General features: G+C 42.0%; 3 protein-coding genes across 5 annotated transcripts; all 3 read left to right on the forward strand.

Annotated features, from left to right (window-relative positions):
• Positions 1–865: 865 nt before the first annotated feature.
• fance (FA complementation group E) lies at positions 866–7,359 on the forward strand. 2 transcript variants are annotated; one of them, XM_084917018.1, is made up of 10 exons: positions 866–1,215; positions 1,724–2,285; positions 2,420–2,464; positions 2,550–2,606; positions 3,083–3,226; positions 3,304–3,427; positions 4,560–4,635; positions 4,762–4,837; positions 4,930–5,055; positions 5,148–7,359. In XM_084917018.1, the coding sequence occupies exons 1-10, from the start codon at positions 866–868 to the stop codon at positions 5,250–5,252; spliced, it is 1,665 nt and encodes a 554-aa protein (XP_084773144.1). In that variant the 3' UTR covers positions 5,253–7,359. The 2 variants fall into 2 exon arrangements, with proteins under 2 accessions (XP_084773144.1, XP_084773145.1); XM_084917019.1 differs by having other exon boundaries at positions 894–1,215; positions 4,762–4,828.
• A 121-nt stretch (positions 7,360–7,480) lies between these two features.
• On the forward strand, positions 7,481–9,444 carry rpl10a (ribosomal protein L10a). Its single transcript, XM_084917022.1, has 6 exons — positions 7,481–7,582; positions 8,014–8,085; positions 8,176–8,256; positions 8,735–8,883; positions 8,975–9,147; positions 9,235–9,444. The coding sequence occupies exons 1-6, from the start codon at positions 7,578–7,580 to the stop codon at positions 9,403–9,405; spliced, it is 651 nt and encodes a 216-aa protein (XP_084773148.1). The 5' UTR covers positions 7,481–7,577; the 3' UTR covers positions 9,406–9,444.
• A 1,065-nt stretch (positions 9,445–10,509) lies between these two features.
• Positions 10,510–14,215, forward strand: irag3a (inositol 1,4,5-triphosphate receptor associated 3a). 2 transcript variants are annotated; one of them, XM_084917020.1, is made up of 13 exons: positions 10,510–10,682; positions 10,769–10,832; positions 10,906–10,978; positions 11,071–11,098; positions 11,363–11,503; positions 11,591–11,722; positions 11,921–12,101; positions 12,176–12,216; positions 12,321–12,371; positions 12,458–12,591; positions 12,670–12,783; positions 13,012–13,122; positions 13,214–14,215. In XM_084917020.1, exons 1-13 carry the CDS (start codon positions 10,671–10,673, stop codon positions 13,317–13,319), a joined length of 1,188 nt encoding a protein of 395 aa, XP_084773146.1. In that variant the 5' UTR covers positions 10,510–10,670; the 3' UTR covers positions 13,320–14,215. The 2 variants fall into 2 exon arrangements, with proteins under 2 accessions (XP_084773146.1, XP_084773147.1); XM_084917021.1 differs by having other exon boundaries at positions 11,921–12,086.
• Positions 14,216–17,368: the final 3,153 nt, after the last annotated feature.

Raw genomic sequence — 17,368 nt, forward strand, 5'->3', positions numbered from 1 at the left:
ATCTCACTTAAAGGACTCCTAAATTCAGACAGGAACCTGTCTCAAAGTCTGTGCACACTCCAGAACTCATGGCTAGTGGTCTCAGCGTAAGACACCTTTGTTTCTAGTTGGGGTTTATAATTTTTTTTTTTTTTTTTTTTAAAATACTACAGCTGTTGTGTGTTAAGTGTTTAGCCAACTCTCAGCTTCTCTTCCAACTTCTGAGCGTGCCAATGTAGACCTTTCCCTAGTAGCTTGGGCCATTTAGATATTTTTAAAGTGTTGTGTAGATGGTAGTTTTAATTGCCCAAGGGTTAAAAAAAGTGTACTGTACCTATGTCCTAATGTCTGATATCTGTATAAAAATGATTAGTTGTCACACACTTCCCAGTTTTGGCAAGAACAAATTATTTTATGTCTGGTTTTTAACCAAATTGTACCTGTACACAAAAAATAAAACATTGATTCACTTTGTCTCACTAAAGTGTTTTCTTCATTGGTGCTTTGTGCTATTCAGGGTATTTCCCTGAATGGTATGCCCACATGGCCTGGGGGTCAGAATGGGCCTAAATCACACAATACAGTGAATTCACGTAATGGATTTTCTTTTTTTTTTTTTTAAAGTAATTAAATATGGGCTAGTTGGACGAGTCTAACCTTTAAACAAAGTCTTTATCTATGCTGCTGAGTAGCTCCACTGTGGTCTCCAAATAAAGACTTAAAGTGGAAACGACTGAGAGATGATAGCAATCTCGCTTCGGTTGCCTCAGGATGCTCGTTCTATTCAGGAATTTCTGGCTTTTGTTTAACTAGTATACGCCGCAGGAAAAATCGTGCTGTGTCGCCAGTGAGCTGAATGAATGGCACATCTGACCACTAGGTGGCGATGTTGAACTCATCTAGCCCTTTACCGGTGTCGAAGAAGAAATGTAAACAGCAGTGGCGGTATAGTGAGGTTGGGATGGAGCCACAGGTGTCTGGAAGAGACGGCAAGGACAAACCCGGAGATGGGGCACACAGCTGTCTGAACTCCGGCATGTTTCTTAGCGGATTTGACGGGCAGTCGAGGCTGCTGCTTCGGTCACTGATGTCCGGAACCTCCGGGGCCTCGAGAGCGCTGGGCGTCTTCCAGAGGCAGCAACGGGCTAACCCCGAGAGCTCACTGTGTGGCTTCATAGAAACACTGTGCAGAGACGAAATAACCCACACCGAGGCTGACACGGAGTTTCTAACCGTGTGAGTAAAGTACACAGAAAAAAACAGTTAAATTATAAGTTGGGATCTCTGCCTCCTTAAGTCATCAGTCCCACAGGCTGTGTGCGTTTAGACTGAACGTAAATGCTCCAGTGTAGAGTTAGTTTAGTATTCACATAGATATTCTAGGGTAAACACACACACATACATGTGTGAAAAGTAGGGTGAAGATCAAATCAGTCTTTCCTTACCTCTTTTGTTTTAGATCAGGGGTCCTTTGCCACATTTCCTTGCTTTTATTGCAGTCTGATTTAGAAAAATTCACAAAATTCCTTTCTAAGAAGTCCCTTTAATCAGTATTTAGCAAGCACAAATGTCCCCCAAAATGATTTACATTTGTGAAAAAAAGTGTCATAAATACTGATAGTCACAAATCAGTTTTATGTTTTTTTCTAACTCCTGCTTTTTTCTTAAACATGAACTTTTTCTTTGTCTACACAACTTCAGAGACCAGCTGACGGTTTCTTTGGTTTTTCCTTACCTCTTCTAGTAAACCACTAGTCTGCCTGTTTCCACCTTTATTTAAACAAAACCTGCTGTCATTCATCCACCTGGTGCACTCTGTTCTTCCTCGGACCGCTGTACTCCATCTGATCAAATGTCTCAGCCAGGACTCTCGTCCAAACCCGTGGGTGACTGCTCTGTGCAGACAACTCGAAAGAGACCTGGAAACCCACCGTGAGGTGCCTCTGTACACCACACCGTGCAGCCAAAGACTAAAGGAGCTCTCCCAGGGTTTGATCGGATCTGCTGAAACTGGAGGATGGACCAAGTGCTTCAGTGGTCAAACGGCAGAATTTGAATCCCAGAGTACATCTGATTTATCTGAGCTGGGGACACAGAGGAAGAGAAAGGGCAGTTTTGTCAGCGTGGGGTCTGATGGTGAAGAAACAGGATCACAGAGTAAACGGATAAAGATGGATGACAATGAGTGTGTCACAGCTGAAGAACTGAGAGTTAACAAGGAAATGCCGGGAGCGCCAGAAAGTGATGCTGCAGCAGAAACTCCAGCCTCAGACAGTTCGTGTGATGGCCTGCCTGAACAGATAATGGTAAAAACCACTATACAAAGAAGGGTATCCTCTCCACACTTAAATCTTTCTGCCAATTTCAATGTTTGTTTTGTCCTTAGAGAAGCAGAAGTTGTGAAACGATGGGCTGATTTACTGTTTTTGTGTTTATTTAGGTCTGTATTCCTCAGATAAAAGAGTTGTTGGAGAGTCAGACGGAGGTAAGAAGATTTTATTTTCTTCTAGCTCATTCAGTGCAGACAGTAAGTGACATTTAGTCTCACTGTCATTCTTTTTGTGTTTCAGTGGGACCAGAGCTCCACAGATGTGTTCAAAGTGCTGAACAACTGTGACTCAAACCAAGTATGTCCTCAATAATTTAGCCTGCGCTTTTACTTTGAAAACGGGTGGATTTGACTTCAATTACAAAATAAAACTATTCAAAAAGATAGAAACTGTCGATTAAAGTGCAAAAGAGCTGTTTTCACACATTTCCATGAAACCAGAGTTGCTTTTTGCAACCAGAAGAGTCGCCCCCTGCTGTTCATTAAAAAGAATGAAGGTGTAGGGCAATCTTTTAAATCTGTTATACTATTTAAAATCCTTAGGGCTGAGCTGAGGGTGTATCTTAAGCACACACTCCTATAAACAAGATCATATTTATAGGAGGAATAAAAGATATTTAATATAGGACTGACACCAGTGGTTGGGACCACTAAGTGAGTATCAGAGTCATTTTCTTATTGGTCTCTGTTGGGTTCCAGAGAATATATCAATATTTTATGTATAATCTGCAGTTGTGATTGGACTGAACCCAGGTCCTTACCTGCCCTGTTTAGGTGGAGGTGTTATGCAGCATGCTGAATTTGCCGGGCTTACCTGACCAGGAGCTGCCTAAACTGTGCAGCAGTGTTTTGACCCTATCTCCTGACCTCAGCTACAGCACTGCTGCAACGCTCATCAAGAGCCTTCTGCTGGAGAAGGTATAACACCGAATATGAAAAATAAGCAACATGTGTTGCTGTGTTTGATCTTGACAGAATATTGTTTCACCTTACAGGTGCTGTCCCTGTCAGAGCCGGCCTCCAGGTGTCTGGTTACCGCAGTGACATCACTGTGTAGCCGCTATCCCAGACCAGTGTGCCAGGCTCTAATCGGACCAGTACTAGAGAAAGAGAACATAGGTGAGATGAAAGGAAAACGTTTCACTGAAAGTGACTACAGAAATGACTTAATGATGTCCTTCATGCGGGTTTGTGATCTTGGTCAGATGCTAAGATGGTATGTGATTTAATAAGGTCTGGTGTTTACAAGCACTCAGTTAAAGCAGTGTGACATGTGCAAAAGTGATAAATATGTCCTGCACTTTTCTTAATACTGTGATGCAACATGTCAATCAGTTTTTCTGCAAAGTGCATCACTGCACCATCTCCACCAGCCTGACCAGTTGATACGAGACAGGATGGATCCGTGTTTTCATGTTGTTTACACCAAATTCTCCCCCTACCATCTGAATGTTGCAGCAGAAATCGAGACTCATCAGACCAGGCAACATTTTTCCCAATCTCCTATTGTCCAGTGTTATTACTGACAGCAAATGTACTGTTTATAAGATTTGGGGAAACCTGCAGTCAGCTGAGACTGAAGAAGTCACTTGGATGAGTGACGAAACGTTTCTCCCACAAAACGCTACATCCAGATGAACAGAATCAACTTTTGGAGATTACTGACAGGAGTGACACCCAGTGTGGTCTTCTGCTGCTGTAGCCCATCTGCTTCAAAGTTCATCATGGTGTGCATTCAGAGATGCTCTTCTGCATACCTTGGTTGCAATTAGTGGTTATTTACATTACTGTTGCTGTGCCCAGCTTGAAGCAGTCTGTCCATTCTCCTCTGATTTCAGCTGTTTCAGTGGATCAACAGATTCTGAAATACTCAGACCAGCCCAGCTTGCACCAACTACCATGTCACGTTCAAAGTCACTAAAATAACCTTTCTTCTTCACTCCGATGCTCAGTTATAACTTCAGCAGGTCATGTGTTCATCTCTCTACGGATACAATTGCTCATACTGATTGATAATGTATGCTAACAAGCAGTTGAAAAGATGTACCTCATGACATAGCTGGTGAGTGTGTATGTGCACTGATTGCTTCAGGGAAATCGGAGAGTTACAGAGCAGCAGAGCAGGCATGGATTCAGAGCTCTGGTTTAAGTACACATTAACAGGACAGATGCTTTGATGTGATAGAGCTCCTTTTACTCAGGCTTTGCTCCCAGCATGAATTAATCCTTTTGAACTTTGTTTTGTTTTCAGGGCCTCCACAGGCTGAGCTGCTAAGCAGACTGATAGAAAGCTGCCTGGATTCTCACTACAGACTGCTGGTGGTTCAGTAAGTATAAAGTTACATTCTGTTTTCACTTGTAACTGCTGCGACAAAGAAGCTTTGCATAATAACGGACACATGGTTAGTAGTAAATGACTAACACTCCTGCTTTTTTATGTTTTGTTTTTAAAGAATGACATTGAAGATTGCATGGAGTGAGGCAGTGCTGTCTATTATCCACAGCTTGCTAGACTCAAAGGTAATCCAGGTGATTATTCATGAGAAAGAGCTGCAAGAGCTGTTAGTCATAATACTCACTGCCACTGAGCCACCTGTTTTGCCTGTTCCCTCCCCCAACAGCCTGTCTTGAATGAAGAACTTTTCACACAGTTCACAGAACAGCTCATCAGTCAGGCTCCTCGTTTCACAAAGTCTGTGAAGTTTGCAAAAATGATGCTCACAGTACTCACCAAATACAGCACTGATGTAAGTATGCAGATTGGGATCACAGATAACGTCTGTACAGTGGATGAAGTGGTGTGTGATAACCTTCTGCGTATAAATGATTGCATTTCCAGGTGACTGCTGCACACAAACACTCCTTGTCCAGCTGCCTGATGTTAAATGAGACCTTCCTGAAGAAGTCTCTACAAGCTGCTTTAAAACGAATCGCAGACATGTGACCTCACCACCTTTTCACCTAATTTACATTAAAAAAACCTGTATAAATAAATTAAACTGACAATGAAGAATCTTAATTCACCAGTCTGACAGGGCTGATATTATTTTTTATTACGCTGACTGTTCACAGGTCTTACAATAACGATTCCTAAATGCTAATCCTTGCGCTCCTGAACACAACACACCCATGTATCTAACTCAATCTAGTATTAGGACGAAGTGGATACTGAATTAATGTAACCTGCAGACTTTTATCTGGTCAGCCTTTACAAATATTTGCCTTTTTTTTTTTTTTTTTTTTGCAATATCTCATGAAAGCTTTGAAAAGGCAAACAATTATTTAGCAAACATTATTATTACTTATATGGTATTTATTTTTATAATTATTATAAATTATAACTGGCTCCATTGAGTTGGCTTATACATCTGGTGAGGATGCCTCATGGGGGCTTCCAATTGGATGGTTTCCAGGCATACTCAACTAGAAGGAGACCCTGGGGTAGACCTCAAATTTGTTGCATGTATTTCTTGTCTTCAGACCTGGGAATGCCTCAGAATCCCCATGTGGAAGTGGAAAGTGTTGTTGGGAAAAAGGGCCCTGCATAACCTGCTGCCACCACAGCCTGAAGCAGAAGCTAGGCTGAATGGATGGGTGGATTAGATCACAATGTCAATTAATTGTATTCATTTTCAAAGCCTCAGGGTTTTTTTTTGCAACTTTTTATTTTGAATTTTCATTGTGACAAGAATATAACAAAAACAACAATAAAAGACAAAAATAAAAGGGGAACAAATTGGGGCACTGTTCCAAGCATCATGAATTAAGTGACAGAATCTTCAAGCCTTTGCTTATATTTATGCTGTTTAGTCCAAGTTGTTGAAAAAGATGACATTTAAGTCGTAGAAAGAAAGTCAGTCTCTCCATCAGATGTATTTCCTCTATAATCTCTAGCACTTGCTCTACTCGGGAAGGATCCTTCTTAAGGAATTTCCTTGTTATGGCCTTTTCAGATGCGATCAACGGGATTTAAAAAATATATCTTTCCTTTTTTAGAATCAAATCTCTGGGTAGCAAACCCAGTAGGAAGATCCTGGGATCCTTAGGGATGCATAGGACATGATGTCATCTGTTAACTTGGATATACTGTCCCAAAATGAGATCAATTGTGTACACGTCCAAAAGATATGAGAGTGATTGGCATTCGGGTAACCACACTGTCTCAAAGCCTCCATTTTTTAAAGGTTTAAAAAAGTTATTCAAATTTCGGGGTTCCCAAAAAATGTCTCACAGCACCTCAAAATCTATTAATACACACCTCATAATTCAGTAGCTTCTAGAGCCACCTGTAGCAGCAATAACTTGAAGTCTTTCTGCTTTGTTTTGCTTTATCAGAATCTCATATTGTGGAGGAATACTGACCCACTGTTTTTTGTTTGTTTGTTTTTAAAGTTGCTTCACTTCATTGAGCTCTCTTAAAATCCTGCCACAGCATCTCAATCAGGTTGAAGTTTGGACTTTGGGCCATTGCAACATCTTGACTCTTTTTCAGTCATTCTGTTACAGATTAGCTGATGTGTTTAGGCTCATTGTTCTGTCACATGACCCAATTTGTGACAAGCTTTAGCTGTCAGACCAATGGCCTCGCATTTAACTCTAGAATACTTTGGTATACAGAGAAGTTCATTGCCGATTCAATGACTGCAAGGTGCCCAGGCTCCTGTGGCTGCAAAACAAGCACAGATCATCACTCCACCAGTTGGTATGAGGTGTTTGTGCCGATATGTTGTTTGGTTTAACATACCTAAATGCTCCACACAAGCAAACTGATTTATAAAGGAGTTCAAGCAAATGCATCTGATTAACAGCACTTGGTTGTCATTTACACTCTTTATCCTTATAGAAATTGTCAGGGATTTTTCACAGGACTATCATTTTGGAACAAAAAAAAAGTACCTGAAACAGCCAGAGTTCAACTTTTGATATTATAATTTACAACAGCATAAAAACTGTAATGACAAAGTTTGACAAAGACAGCTGAATTATGTAGCTATTATGTAACTATTTAGCTTTATAAGTAGGTAAGAATCTTTCTGTAGTTTTACAGGTATTTTATTTTTATGTATATGTTTTTTCACAGGCACAACTTTTTCAATTACTACTAAACAGATATTTTTATGCTTGCTGTTTTATGATATAGATTTTGTTGATTGAAAAAAAGAAAAAAGCTCGCGCTTTCTGATGACGTCACGGATCGCCTTTATGTCGCGCAACGTACGACGTCACTTCCTTTTCCAGCGTAGCACGACGAGAGCGACGAGCTGCCAAGATGAGGTCAGGCAGCATTTTTCCCAATAAATGATTAAAAACCTAATTTTAAACGCGCTTTTCTCTACTGTGTTATTCTTCTAGATACGTAGAGTCGTAATATTGTCCGGCTTTGTTTGTATTTCATGGTATGTTGTAGTTTATTGACGTTAAAGGTGCGGCATAGGACCGGTTCATCGCCGGTGCACGGTCAGCGCGCTAAGTTTCTCAAATGTAATCCGTCGTCATCCGCATATTTAAAATACATTTACAGTCTTCATCTAATCTCTACTGTTTAGTTTAATGCTCTTAAATAACGGGCACATATTTTTTCCACGACTTTTGTGGCTGCTTGGTGAATTTTTAGCGCTGTGCTTTAGCATCATTAGCCGTCATATTTCTCTTGGTGGTAGTTATAGAGACGTTAACTTTTTTTTCTGACGTTTTCTACATTACAGTAAGGTCTCCAGGGATACTTTATATGAAGCCGTGAAGGAGGTCCTGCAGGGCTCCGTGGCCAAGCCGAGGAAGTAAGCAGATCCGAACAGCTGTGATAACCAATGGTTAAAGTGTAATACTGAAAATACAGGACATGTGTGTAACCTGTCATCTCTTTGTAGGTTTGTGGAGTCGGTGGAGCTTCAGATCAGCCTGAAAAACTATGATCCCCAGAAGGACAAGCGTTTCTCCGGCACTGTCAGGTTCGACCTTTTACTGTCTCACCCACCCTTTTCCCTGTGCGTCTCCAGCCCTGTCTGATTATCACAGTGGCCTGTTTAACGGCCATGTAGTACATTAAAAATCAAAGTCCAGACAGGCCAGGAGCAGACATGGAGAAGTACTCTGGGTAGTCTGACTGAGCTTACTCAGCTTTCTGCTGGGGAAGGCGAAGCAGGCGGACCCCTACCCTGGGTCTTAAAACATGAGGGGAGGCTTTGAGTGGCTGAGCTGCTAAGTTCACGCCCTCATGCCGACCAATTTGCTTTGTATTACCTAAGAGGTCAGCTGGACGCCAGCCCCTGTGGTGGTATGGGTAAGACTTTTTCTACTCCACAGTAAAGTCAGGTGGTCTCATAAAGGGTCAAATTATATCATCACATGTTGAATGAGTTGATTATTTCTCAGAGGTTGAAATGTGGTTGTGAGCACAGTCACTAAAAATGTTTTGTTGACATGCAGGCTGAAGACTCTCCCCAGGCCAAAGTTCTCCGTGTGCATCCTGGGAGACCAGCAGCACTGCGACGAGGCCAAAGCTGCCGACATGCCACACATGGACATCGAGGCTCTGAAGAAGCTCAACAAGAACAAGAAGCTGGTCAAGAAGCTCGGTACGGTGTCCACAAGATTACAGACAAACTGCCTCATCTGTGACCAAAGTCTGTCAAGGCTTCCTAACGTGCTTGTTTCTTCCTCTTCCAGCCAAGAAGTATGATGCTTTCCTGGCCTCTGAGTCTCTGATCAAGCAGATCCCTCGTATCCTGGGTCCTGGGCTGAACAAGGCCGGCAAGTTCCCCTCACTGCTCACCCACAATGAGAACCTGAACACAAAGGTGGATGAGGTCAAGTCCACCATCAAATTCCAGATGAAGAAGGTGTGTTCTGCTGCTTTATGGTTTCATTATCTAAAACTTGGTTTGAAGAAGTTGATCAGTGTGGAGTAACCTTGCTGCTCGTTGTAGGTGCTGTGTCTGGCTGTGGCCGTAGGACATGTGAAGATGACAGAAGACGAGCTTGTGTACAACATCCACCTGGCTGTCAACTTCCTGGTGTCGCTGCTGAAGAAGAACTGGCAGAACGTGCGTGCCCTCTACATCAAGAGCACCATGGGCAAACCCCAGCGTCTCTACTAAATACAGTTTTTCTATTAATAAAAGTGGAGATTCTCCAAAGTCGGCTGCTCTGAGTGATTTATTTTTTTAGATTTCATTACTGAGGTCTTGTATCACTAACTGATAATCTGAAATTCACTTATGTGTAATGGTGAAATACATAGTTACATAACTCTGTTAACTTCAGGTTTTGGGAGAAATTACAGGAAGGGCCTCAGGTTTTCATGCCTAGATAGAGTTTGAAACTTGACTTAAAGACATTAAAATGATTAATAGAACTTACAGGGTATATCTTTTGGGATGACAAAGATTTCAATGAGGCTGGGATAAAATTAAAGCTTTTCTACATTTATTTGACCCCTTAAAGCAGCTTCTGCTATCAGCCTCATTCTACCATTAGCTTCTCCCCTCAACATGCACCCTTCTATGAACACATCAGGGCCAACTCAGGGCTCAGCGGGCATACGAGAGTGCCCTGGGATTGAACCACCAACCCAGTCCAGTGAGCCTGGGTATTCATCCCAAATATTTGGTGCATAGCCATTAGGTGTCTCTGTTGGTCTGCTTTGGTGTGCATTAGCTGGACCTCAAGACGTTTATTGTGATTTCGTATGGACCCAGTCTGAAATGAAATACTGTTTCTCACCAGCCTCTACAGTGCAAAAAGCTTGAACTGTCCTCTAATGTCCTTGGATGAATAAAGGTCTAATATTCGACTGATGCAGATCACAAATGTGTATGTAGACTGAAAAACGGGAAGCAGAGTGTTAATAAGATCTACGGTTCCTGATCTATGTAATCCCCTCATGGGACCCCTGTACCCTTGTGTCCTGTCCTGCTGAAACCTTTAAAACCCAATTATTTATTCATGAGATTAAGTGAACAAGCTACTCCCTTTGCTTCTACAAGATGTTATAGAGTGTAGTATAACATGGTGTATTATATAGTATGGATGCAGGGTGAACTGTGGAATTGGTGCATTTGATTTATTAACTGGTACAACACCAGTTTTAATTTACCACATACAAAAACACAGCTTCCCATGAGCCTCTTGGGCCAGTCGTCCTATTCTGGTCTGACTGTGGATCTCTTAATAGGATTATCTATTCTCAGGACTGGAGAAAGGCTGAGGAGCAAATGAGCCAAACACTGACCCGTGAGAATATGTTTGTGCTTTCACAAATGATGAAGAGTCCACTGTGAACTCTGAAGTGAATCTGAATACTGTAATCAGGCTTTTTCTGACATTTGGATTAACTCTGGTGAAGAAAGAGGCTGACGCAGTAATGAGCGCTGAGGTGAGTGTAACCAGCTGTCCTACCCGTTCCTTTAATCAGTCATTTAACACCTCGGAGGGCTGATAATGTCTTTCAAATATTTTCAGCCAGAGGCAGAGATAAGCAGCTACAACCTGCCCAACATGCCGGACAGTGACGACAGCGGAGAAGGTTAATGACTTAAGAATAATAATTTTTTTAAAAGGTCTAAAAAGTTTCTAAATCAGTTTGAACTTTTTAACAGAAACTAGCCAAGAGGAGCCGCCAATCGCAAGCTGGAGTGAGCTGCCCATCATAGAGCGCGTCGGCCTCAATAGGTGACATTCATACGTACAAATACAACCAAATGATAACCGCCAGATTTAATTAGAAGTGATATCAAACTGTCAGACTTCTTGTTTCCTAACAGTGTAGAGATGTCAGAGAAGGATTTGGAGGTAAGTAGTCTACACTTCCCCTTCATTAAATCCATTCAGTAGGTTTTAAACTTTGTTTTTTAATGTGCTGCACTTGAAAATTTACATACAGGATGTGGGTTATTTGATTATAAGTTCAAGATTTCTGTATTTCTGAACAGCTACGGTTTCATTAAAGTTTATTTATCCTTAAATCTCAACACCAGGCAGAGCCACAGGTATCTGAAATGCAGGAGGACACTGAGAACTTGAATGAAGTTGTTATATTTTTGTTTCTTCTCCTAGACGGCTTTCTCTCAGATCGCCTTGTCTCTCCGCTGTGATCAGTACACCCTGAAGCAGAGGCTGCAGGCGGAGGAGCACGCCCGTAACCTGGCTGAGGAGAACATCCAGCTAGAGCTGAGCAGAGGCAGGGAGACTCTGGAGGTACTGTACGTAACAGGCTATTATCTGTAGTGAGTCCTTTTGGTCCCAGCAGGCTGCAAATACAAGTGTGATCCTGTGGGATTTCAGATACTGAAGAGCCTGTGTTTGGACAACAAGCGCAGTGAGATCCTGCAGAAGCTGGAGCTGTCCCTGGACATCCTCGGAGGCACCGTGGAACGGATCTCTAACACAGCAGAGGTGCTCGGTGCCGTGCATCAGGTACACTAAGGCCTCTCTGCTCATGCACTGTGGGTCAGGTTCAGTTAAAAACAAGTGTTACTGCTATATTGGGACCAGCACTAGGAGTAGGAGTTTTCTCTTTAAGTGCGCATGCGCCATTAGCGTGCTGCCTGCTGTAACCCTAATTTCCTTCGGGATTAATAAAGTATTCTGATTCTGATTTCCTGCTTTGTTTAGGAGGCTCGAGTGAGTAGAGCAGTGGAACTCATGGTGGCTCACGTGGAGCGCCTGAGGAGGCGATATGACAGAAATCTAGCTGAGCTGGAAGAAGCCAGGAGGATGATGATGCAGCAGCAGCAGCAGAGCTCCTGCAGAAACATCACAGATCCCAGAGCCTCCACAGGTTTCTGCATCAGTGGTGTGTTTCTTGTTACTTGTCTTCTTCTGCAGTTGTGTGCAAAGTTTGAGTAATTGCTGGAATTATTGTTGTAGATCCAGAGGAAAGTGACAACTTAAAGAAAGATACTCAGCAGGTATGCATATTTGGATACTTGTAGCGTCTAATGTAGGTTTAAGCAATCTTTTGAACTTCAATCTGCCTTTTATCTGTGTGTTTGTTTGTTTGTTTTTTAACAAGAAGCACATCCGTAGAAGGGTCTGTGTATCAGTAATTTCCAGCCAAACTCAGGTAAGGGGGGTTTCCTGAATAAACCTTCCTGCCTTTTTCTCATGTTATCAGCCATAAACCACAGGGAGCGTCTTCTTTGTCTCCAGGATAGGAAAAAGCGAGACTCTAGAAAGCGTCTCTCTTCCAGCAAGAAGGTTGTCCCTTCTTGCTCGTCTCCCATGAGCTCAGAGTCCAGCTGCTCTTTCATGACCAAGGACGACAGCTACTCAGTGGAGGACAGGTGAACTAGAGCCAACAGGTATATTTTTTGGTATCCTAACTACATGGTAACATTTATCACGAACATGTCTTACTTCAGGCCGCACAATCCAGATGAAACTCCATCAGAAGCTCTTCCAGGACCCGCTCCCATCCTAACCCCAGAGAGCCCCCCATCAAAACCAGTGAACAACAGCAAGACTCTGAACAAAAAGTATGGCACTATTCAGAGGAGGTGGACTAACTGAGAGGCACAACAGCCTGCAGTATTGACCAATTTCTGAAGTGTTTTGTGTCAGTATTGGTTGCTGCTGGCCCTGGGGCCTGTGTCTAGTTTAACAAATACAGCTCTTACTAAAGTCAGCATTAGCAACTTTATCAACAAAAAAGCATCACAAGCTTCAAGAAGTTGGAACTGAGGAATGTGCTTTTATATTTACAGCTTCTCTCTGGATACTTTGCGGCACAGACACAGAGGCAAAGCAGACTTATCCAACAAAGGAAGCGAGAAAAAAATGGCAAATATCTACAGACGGATCTCCACAGTGGGGACGTAAGTGGACACGTCATGTTTGTTCTTTTTCAAAAGTGTATTATTTCTGACAACTTTGTCTGGATAAACACTGACCGACTGCTCTCTTCAGGTGGAGGCAACATCCTCTGACTCACTGGCTGCAGCGCTGCCGGCTGGTTCTCCTGTGCACGTTTGTGATTTTCTGTGTTGTAACACTGAGTTACTTCTTGTGGTAGTTTCATGAAACACAGTCATCAGTGCTTCACATGAATTAGTGTGTCGACAATTGAAGGCTATTTGTAAACAAACATAAAATGGTTTTTGATGGCCTGCTTTTGGTCGTTCATTGTGTTTGTCACAGGGAATCATACATTTTGGTAACATCCATCCATTTTCTGCTGCTCGTCCAGTTCAGCTGTCATAAATATGGGCTCAAATTGTGGTCATAAATATTTTGTACTTGTAAATCAGTATGTGTAAAAAGAATTTGTGTTGTGTAAAAAAGATTTGTGTGTGGACTTAGCCAAAAAATACGTGTGAAACTCTGCACTCAAGTTTCAAGTTACAAGTACGAATGTTGACCCTATTTTTCTTCCTTTCAGCTGATTGGTCAATGTCATGTCAATCACAAATTTAACAATCCAATCAGAGAACAGATGGGTTTGGCTGTTTGAGGGGCGCTTTTTTTATACTGCAGGTTCTTGAAGGGTGATACAGTTTGAAGCTGGAGGATAGAATGTCCGATAGAAGCTAGGTCCCCTAACTTACAGTAGCTGTTGAAAGAATAAAGTTGTGGTTAGAAATACCATTATTACTTTAGGATTTGTTTAACACAAAGGGCTGACCCGGTGTTCTGAGAAACCATCCTACTCTGACAAAACGTCCTACCCCTATTATAATTTGACGGTGACTTGCGAGTAAACCTAACCCTACCCCTAACCATAACCATAACCATAACCTTATCTAGAAGCAGATCTGTAAGACGCCTGGTGATCGCTTCGTATTTTTCTATATTCAGAGTGCTTGTGTCGAAACTACATTTCTCCAGGAGCTTATCTAACAGACAGTTACTGAAGTCTCTGACAATTTTCTCAGACTCCTCCTGTAAGTTTTCAGAGGTTGATGGCTGACTTTGAGCTTCTGTAAGCCCAGCTTCAGTGATTGGTTCAGGCTCAGGGCTGTTTTCTGGGGGTGGGCCCTGCTCTAGTACACTCACGCAGGAGACTGTTTCATTTTTGGGAGGACACTCTGGACGTGACTCTGGTTCAGACAGTCTGTCATTTTCTTTTTGCTCTGTTGGAGTCAGTGCTCTTAAAATCACATCCTGGATGTCTCCCACGGCACCAGAAATCTTGTCACTTTGGACAGTTTGATCCAAAGCATCATTCTCTAACCACAGAAGAGTGTTTTGCAAAAACTTTTGCACTGAGTCTTCTACAGTCACATAGAGGACCTCGGGTGAAAAGGGTAACTCATCTGTTGGCTCTGCAGACCTAGAGATCACAGAGTCTGAAAGACATTTTCCTGATAGCATCACAGGGAGTACATATCTTTCAGTTGACTGGAGATAGTCATACACTTTATCTGTCAACTCCCTGGAAAACATCTCAGTTTCCTTTATCTTTTCCAGGGGGTTCCAGATACGGTTAAGATGTTCTGGCCCGTTTAATTTATTAAACATTTGTTCAAGAATGGGTTTGATGGTGTTATAATCAACTGGGGAAGAACTTTTAAACATGCTTTCCATCACTGGTGTGTTTACATAGCTACAAAAAGAACTGTAGTTGTCCAAACAATCTGCTGTCTGATCATCAAGAGACTTGACCGGTTCGTGGAGACAGACGAAGAACCTTTTGTTTTTCTTCACCAGGTGTTTTATCTCTCTGATCATTTTGTAAAACTGCTTTTTGGCAAAAGCGCAGAAGCAGTCTTTGTGCAGCTTTTGGTCATTGCTTTTTCTGGATGGGATGCATGACGCGAAAAAGTTTTTCACCTTTTGGATAATTGCCTGCACATTAAAAGCAGGTTCGCGTGAGTCACATTTCTCACTAGATGTGACATCTTCACCATCAAAAGACTGCAGATGATCAATTATTGTGTTTACAATGTCAGCTGCAGCTATTTCTGCTGGCGTGCTGGGACGCTGGAGACTTTCAGCTGTCTCAGCATCTGTGCACTTCTCGATTTCTGTGTCATCTTCGGCATTGGAATACTTCAGAGTGTCAAGTATTGCATTGACAACATCAGCCACGATCACTTCACCTGGGGTGCTGGAACGACTTTCCGCCATCTCTCCAGTTTCACTTTCTTTTTTCTCTACAGGCGTCGTGTCATTTTCATCCTTATTGTCCTCTGTGATTCCTGTGTCTGTGCTCCATTTGGTGAGAGCGCTGCTCACCTCCTCAACAACCATTGCCTTCTCAGAGATCTTTGATTCAGTACTCTCTGCTCTTGAATTAGACGGGCTAGGGGAACTAGCTGCGCCGCCCTTTGACATGCACTGGCTGCTTAGCTTACCTGCACATTTTTCCAAACATGAGGCTGCGTGAGAGACCATGCGTCGAAGGTTTTTTGTGGTTGTCATTTTTCCACTGACATAAACGGCAGGATCTGACCGTAAATCCGGGTTGTTTAAGAGTAGAGTCAGAGCTGAGTTGACCTTTTCTGAGATCTCCGATTCAATCAGTTTTGTCAGCTTCTTACTGGACTGACAGTTTTCATGGGGGATGTTAAGAGCGATGCCAAAGCTGGTTGAAAGAGAGTCTCCCAGCGACGGAGCTATTTTTGCCACAGGTATGCTGATATCTGTTTGGGACAATTCGTCTGTCATTAACTCCTGAAGTGTGGGAAGTGCAGATTTCAGGATGCCGGTAGAAACTATCTGAATGATTTCGATTATCATATCAGCCAGTAATGCTTGGAGATCAGAGTCCCAGATTCCCTGTTCAATCATTCCCCATTGTACCTGGGAGAACTGATCGAAACACTTGGTTATAGCAGGTAAAATATGCTCGGGAATAATGGGGATAGAGCCTGTAGTCTGAAATTCAGCCATTGTGGACGTTTGTGTGTCAGTAAAATTATTTGAAGGACTTTGAAAATCTAACTTTCTAGAGTGTGAAGATCGCGGTCTGTACATCTCATTTACTTAACGTTAAGTAGTAGAATGTGAGTCCTGGCGGGGTCTATATAAGGGCTCAGTTGACTGTGACGTCACTGTAATGCTTTTTAAATCTTGCTTGAGTCAATACCTACTAGACTGCAGTACTCTAAACCTTCATTTGTGTAATTTAAAGTACCACATGGGTTGACACACTGAATCAAAACATTGATTTGAGGAGAAATGTACAGCTTTCACACACATACAATGCCACCTGACATAACTCTCATGTTATTTCATTTTTTAAATTGCCTTTTAAAGTATTAACCGATCAAAGCGTTCGCTTCTTCACGTCGCACGCATGCGCACTGTCTGTGTTTTGAACTCCCACGCACAGGCTTCCCGACTTAAACCGCTAATAAATTCTTACATACACATCGTGTTGGTGTAAAATACAGTATCTGGAAGCGAAAGGACATTTAGCCTCGTTATTTACTCTCTTAAAATGCACAACACCCATATATAAAGTAAACGGACGGACACTGCAGCGAAACGGAGCTCTAATCTCCGAGTGTACAACCTCTGGACCCAGCGTGATCATCACCTGTTAATATGCTAACATGACTAACGCCAGCATCACTGCACGTAGCTCCGCTTATTTAAGCTCGTGTTAGCCTAAATACGTTCCAGCAGTACTAGCCAGCAGCCGTTTTTAATAAGTTAACGTGCTCTTGACAAATAAACCCTGCAGAAGCTCATACTGAACCAGCACTGAGCGCAGTTACACTGAAAAAAATAATCAGTGGGATAAACGTAAAAAAATTATTGTAATCGGTTGCACGAAATTAAGTTATGTTTGGTTAACCTTAGTTTTTTATGTTATACCTGCACACATTTTTCTGGTAACATGAACATGACTTTGTTATGTTGTTGTTATGTTTTTCATTCCGGTCAAATATTTATAGAAACCACTTGTTTATCAGACATGAACTTTTTGTGTTAATTGTATTGGACTACTATGTGTTATATTGACAAGATTATTTTATGGTAAGCTTATTTTATTTTATAACAAATTTCTAATATATAATATATAATCTAATATATAATTGAGTGTTCAATAAATAAAACTAAATTAAGGCTGATCTTACTGTATGTACTGTACACTTTCTCTTCAATCAAAGAAAT

Source organism: Perissodus microlepis, chromosome 20, assembly GCF_051167445.1.
Source record: "Perissodus microlepis isolate ML-2025 ecotype Zambia chromosome 20, ASM5116744v1, whole genome shotgun sequence".
NCBI classification, from domain to species: Eukaryota; Metazoa; Chordata; class Actinopteri; order Cichliformes; family Cichlidae; genus Perissodus; species Perissodus microlepis.

Excerpts from the sequence above, each read along its gene's own strand:
- irag3a (XM_084917020.1), top strand. Across the intron at positions 11,723-11,920 it reads TGCTCGGTGCCGTGCATCAG|GAGGCTCGAGTGAGTAGAGC; the intron begins GTACACTAAGGC and ends TGCTTTGTTTAG. Across the intron at positions 12,592-12,669 it reads AGCTACTCAGTGGAGGACAG|GCCGCACAATCCAGATGAAA; the intron begins GTGAACTAGAGC and ends GTCTTACTTCAG.
- rpl10a (XM_084917022.1), top strand. Across the intron at positions 8,086-8,175 it reads TCCGTGGCCAAGCCGAGGAA|GTTTGTGGAGTCGGTGGAGC; the intron begins GTAAGCAGATCC and ends ATCTCTTTGTAG. Across the intron at positions 8,257-8,734 it reads CGTTTCTCCGGCACTGTCAG|GCTGAAGACTCTCCCCAGGC; the intron begins GTTCGACCTTTT and ends GTTGACATGCAG.
- fance (XM_084917018.1), top strand. The coding sequence starts at position 866 with ATGTTGAACTCATCTAGCCCTTTACCGGTGTCGAAGAAGAAATGTAAA. Across the intron at positions 2,286-2,419 it reads GCCTGCCTGAACAGATAATG|GTCTGTATTCCTCAGATAAA; the intron begins GTAAAAACCACT and ends GTGTTTATTTAG. Across the intron at positions 2,607-3,082 it reads ACAACTGTGACTCAAACCAA|GTGGAGGTGTTATGCAGCAT; the intron begins GTATGTCCTCAA and ends TGCCCTGTTTAG.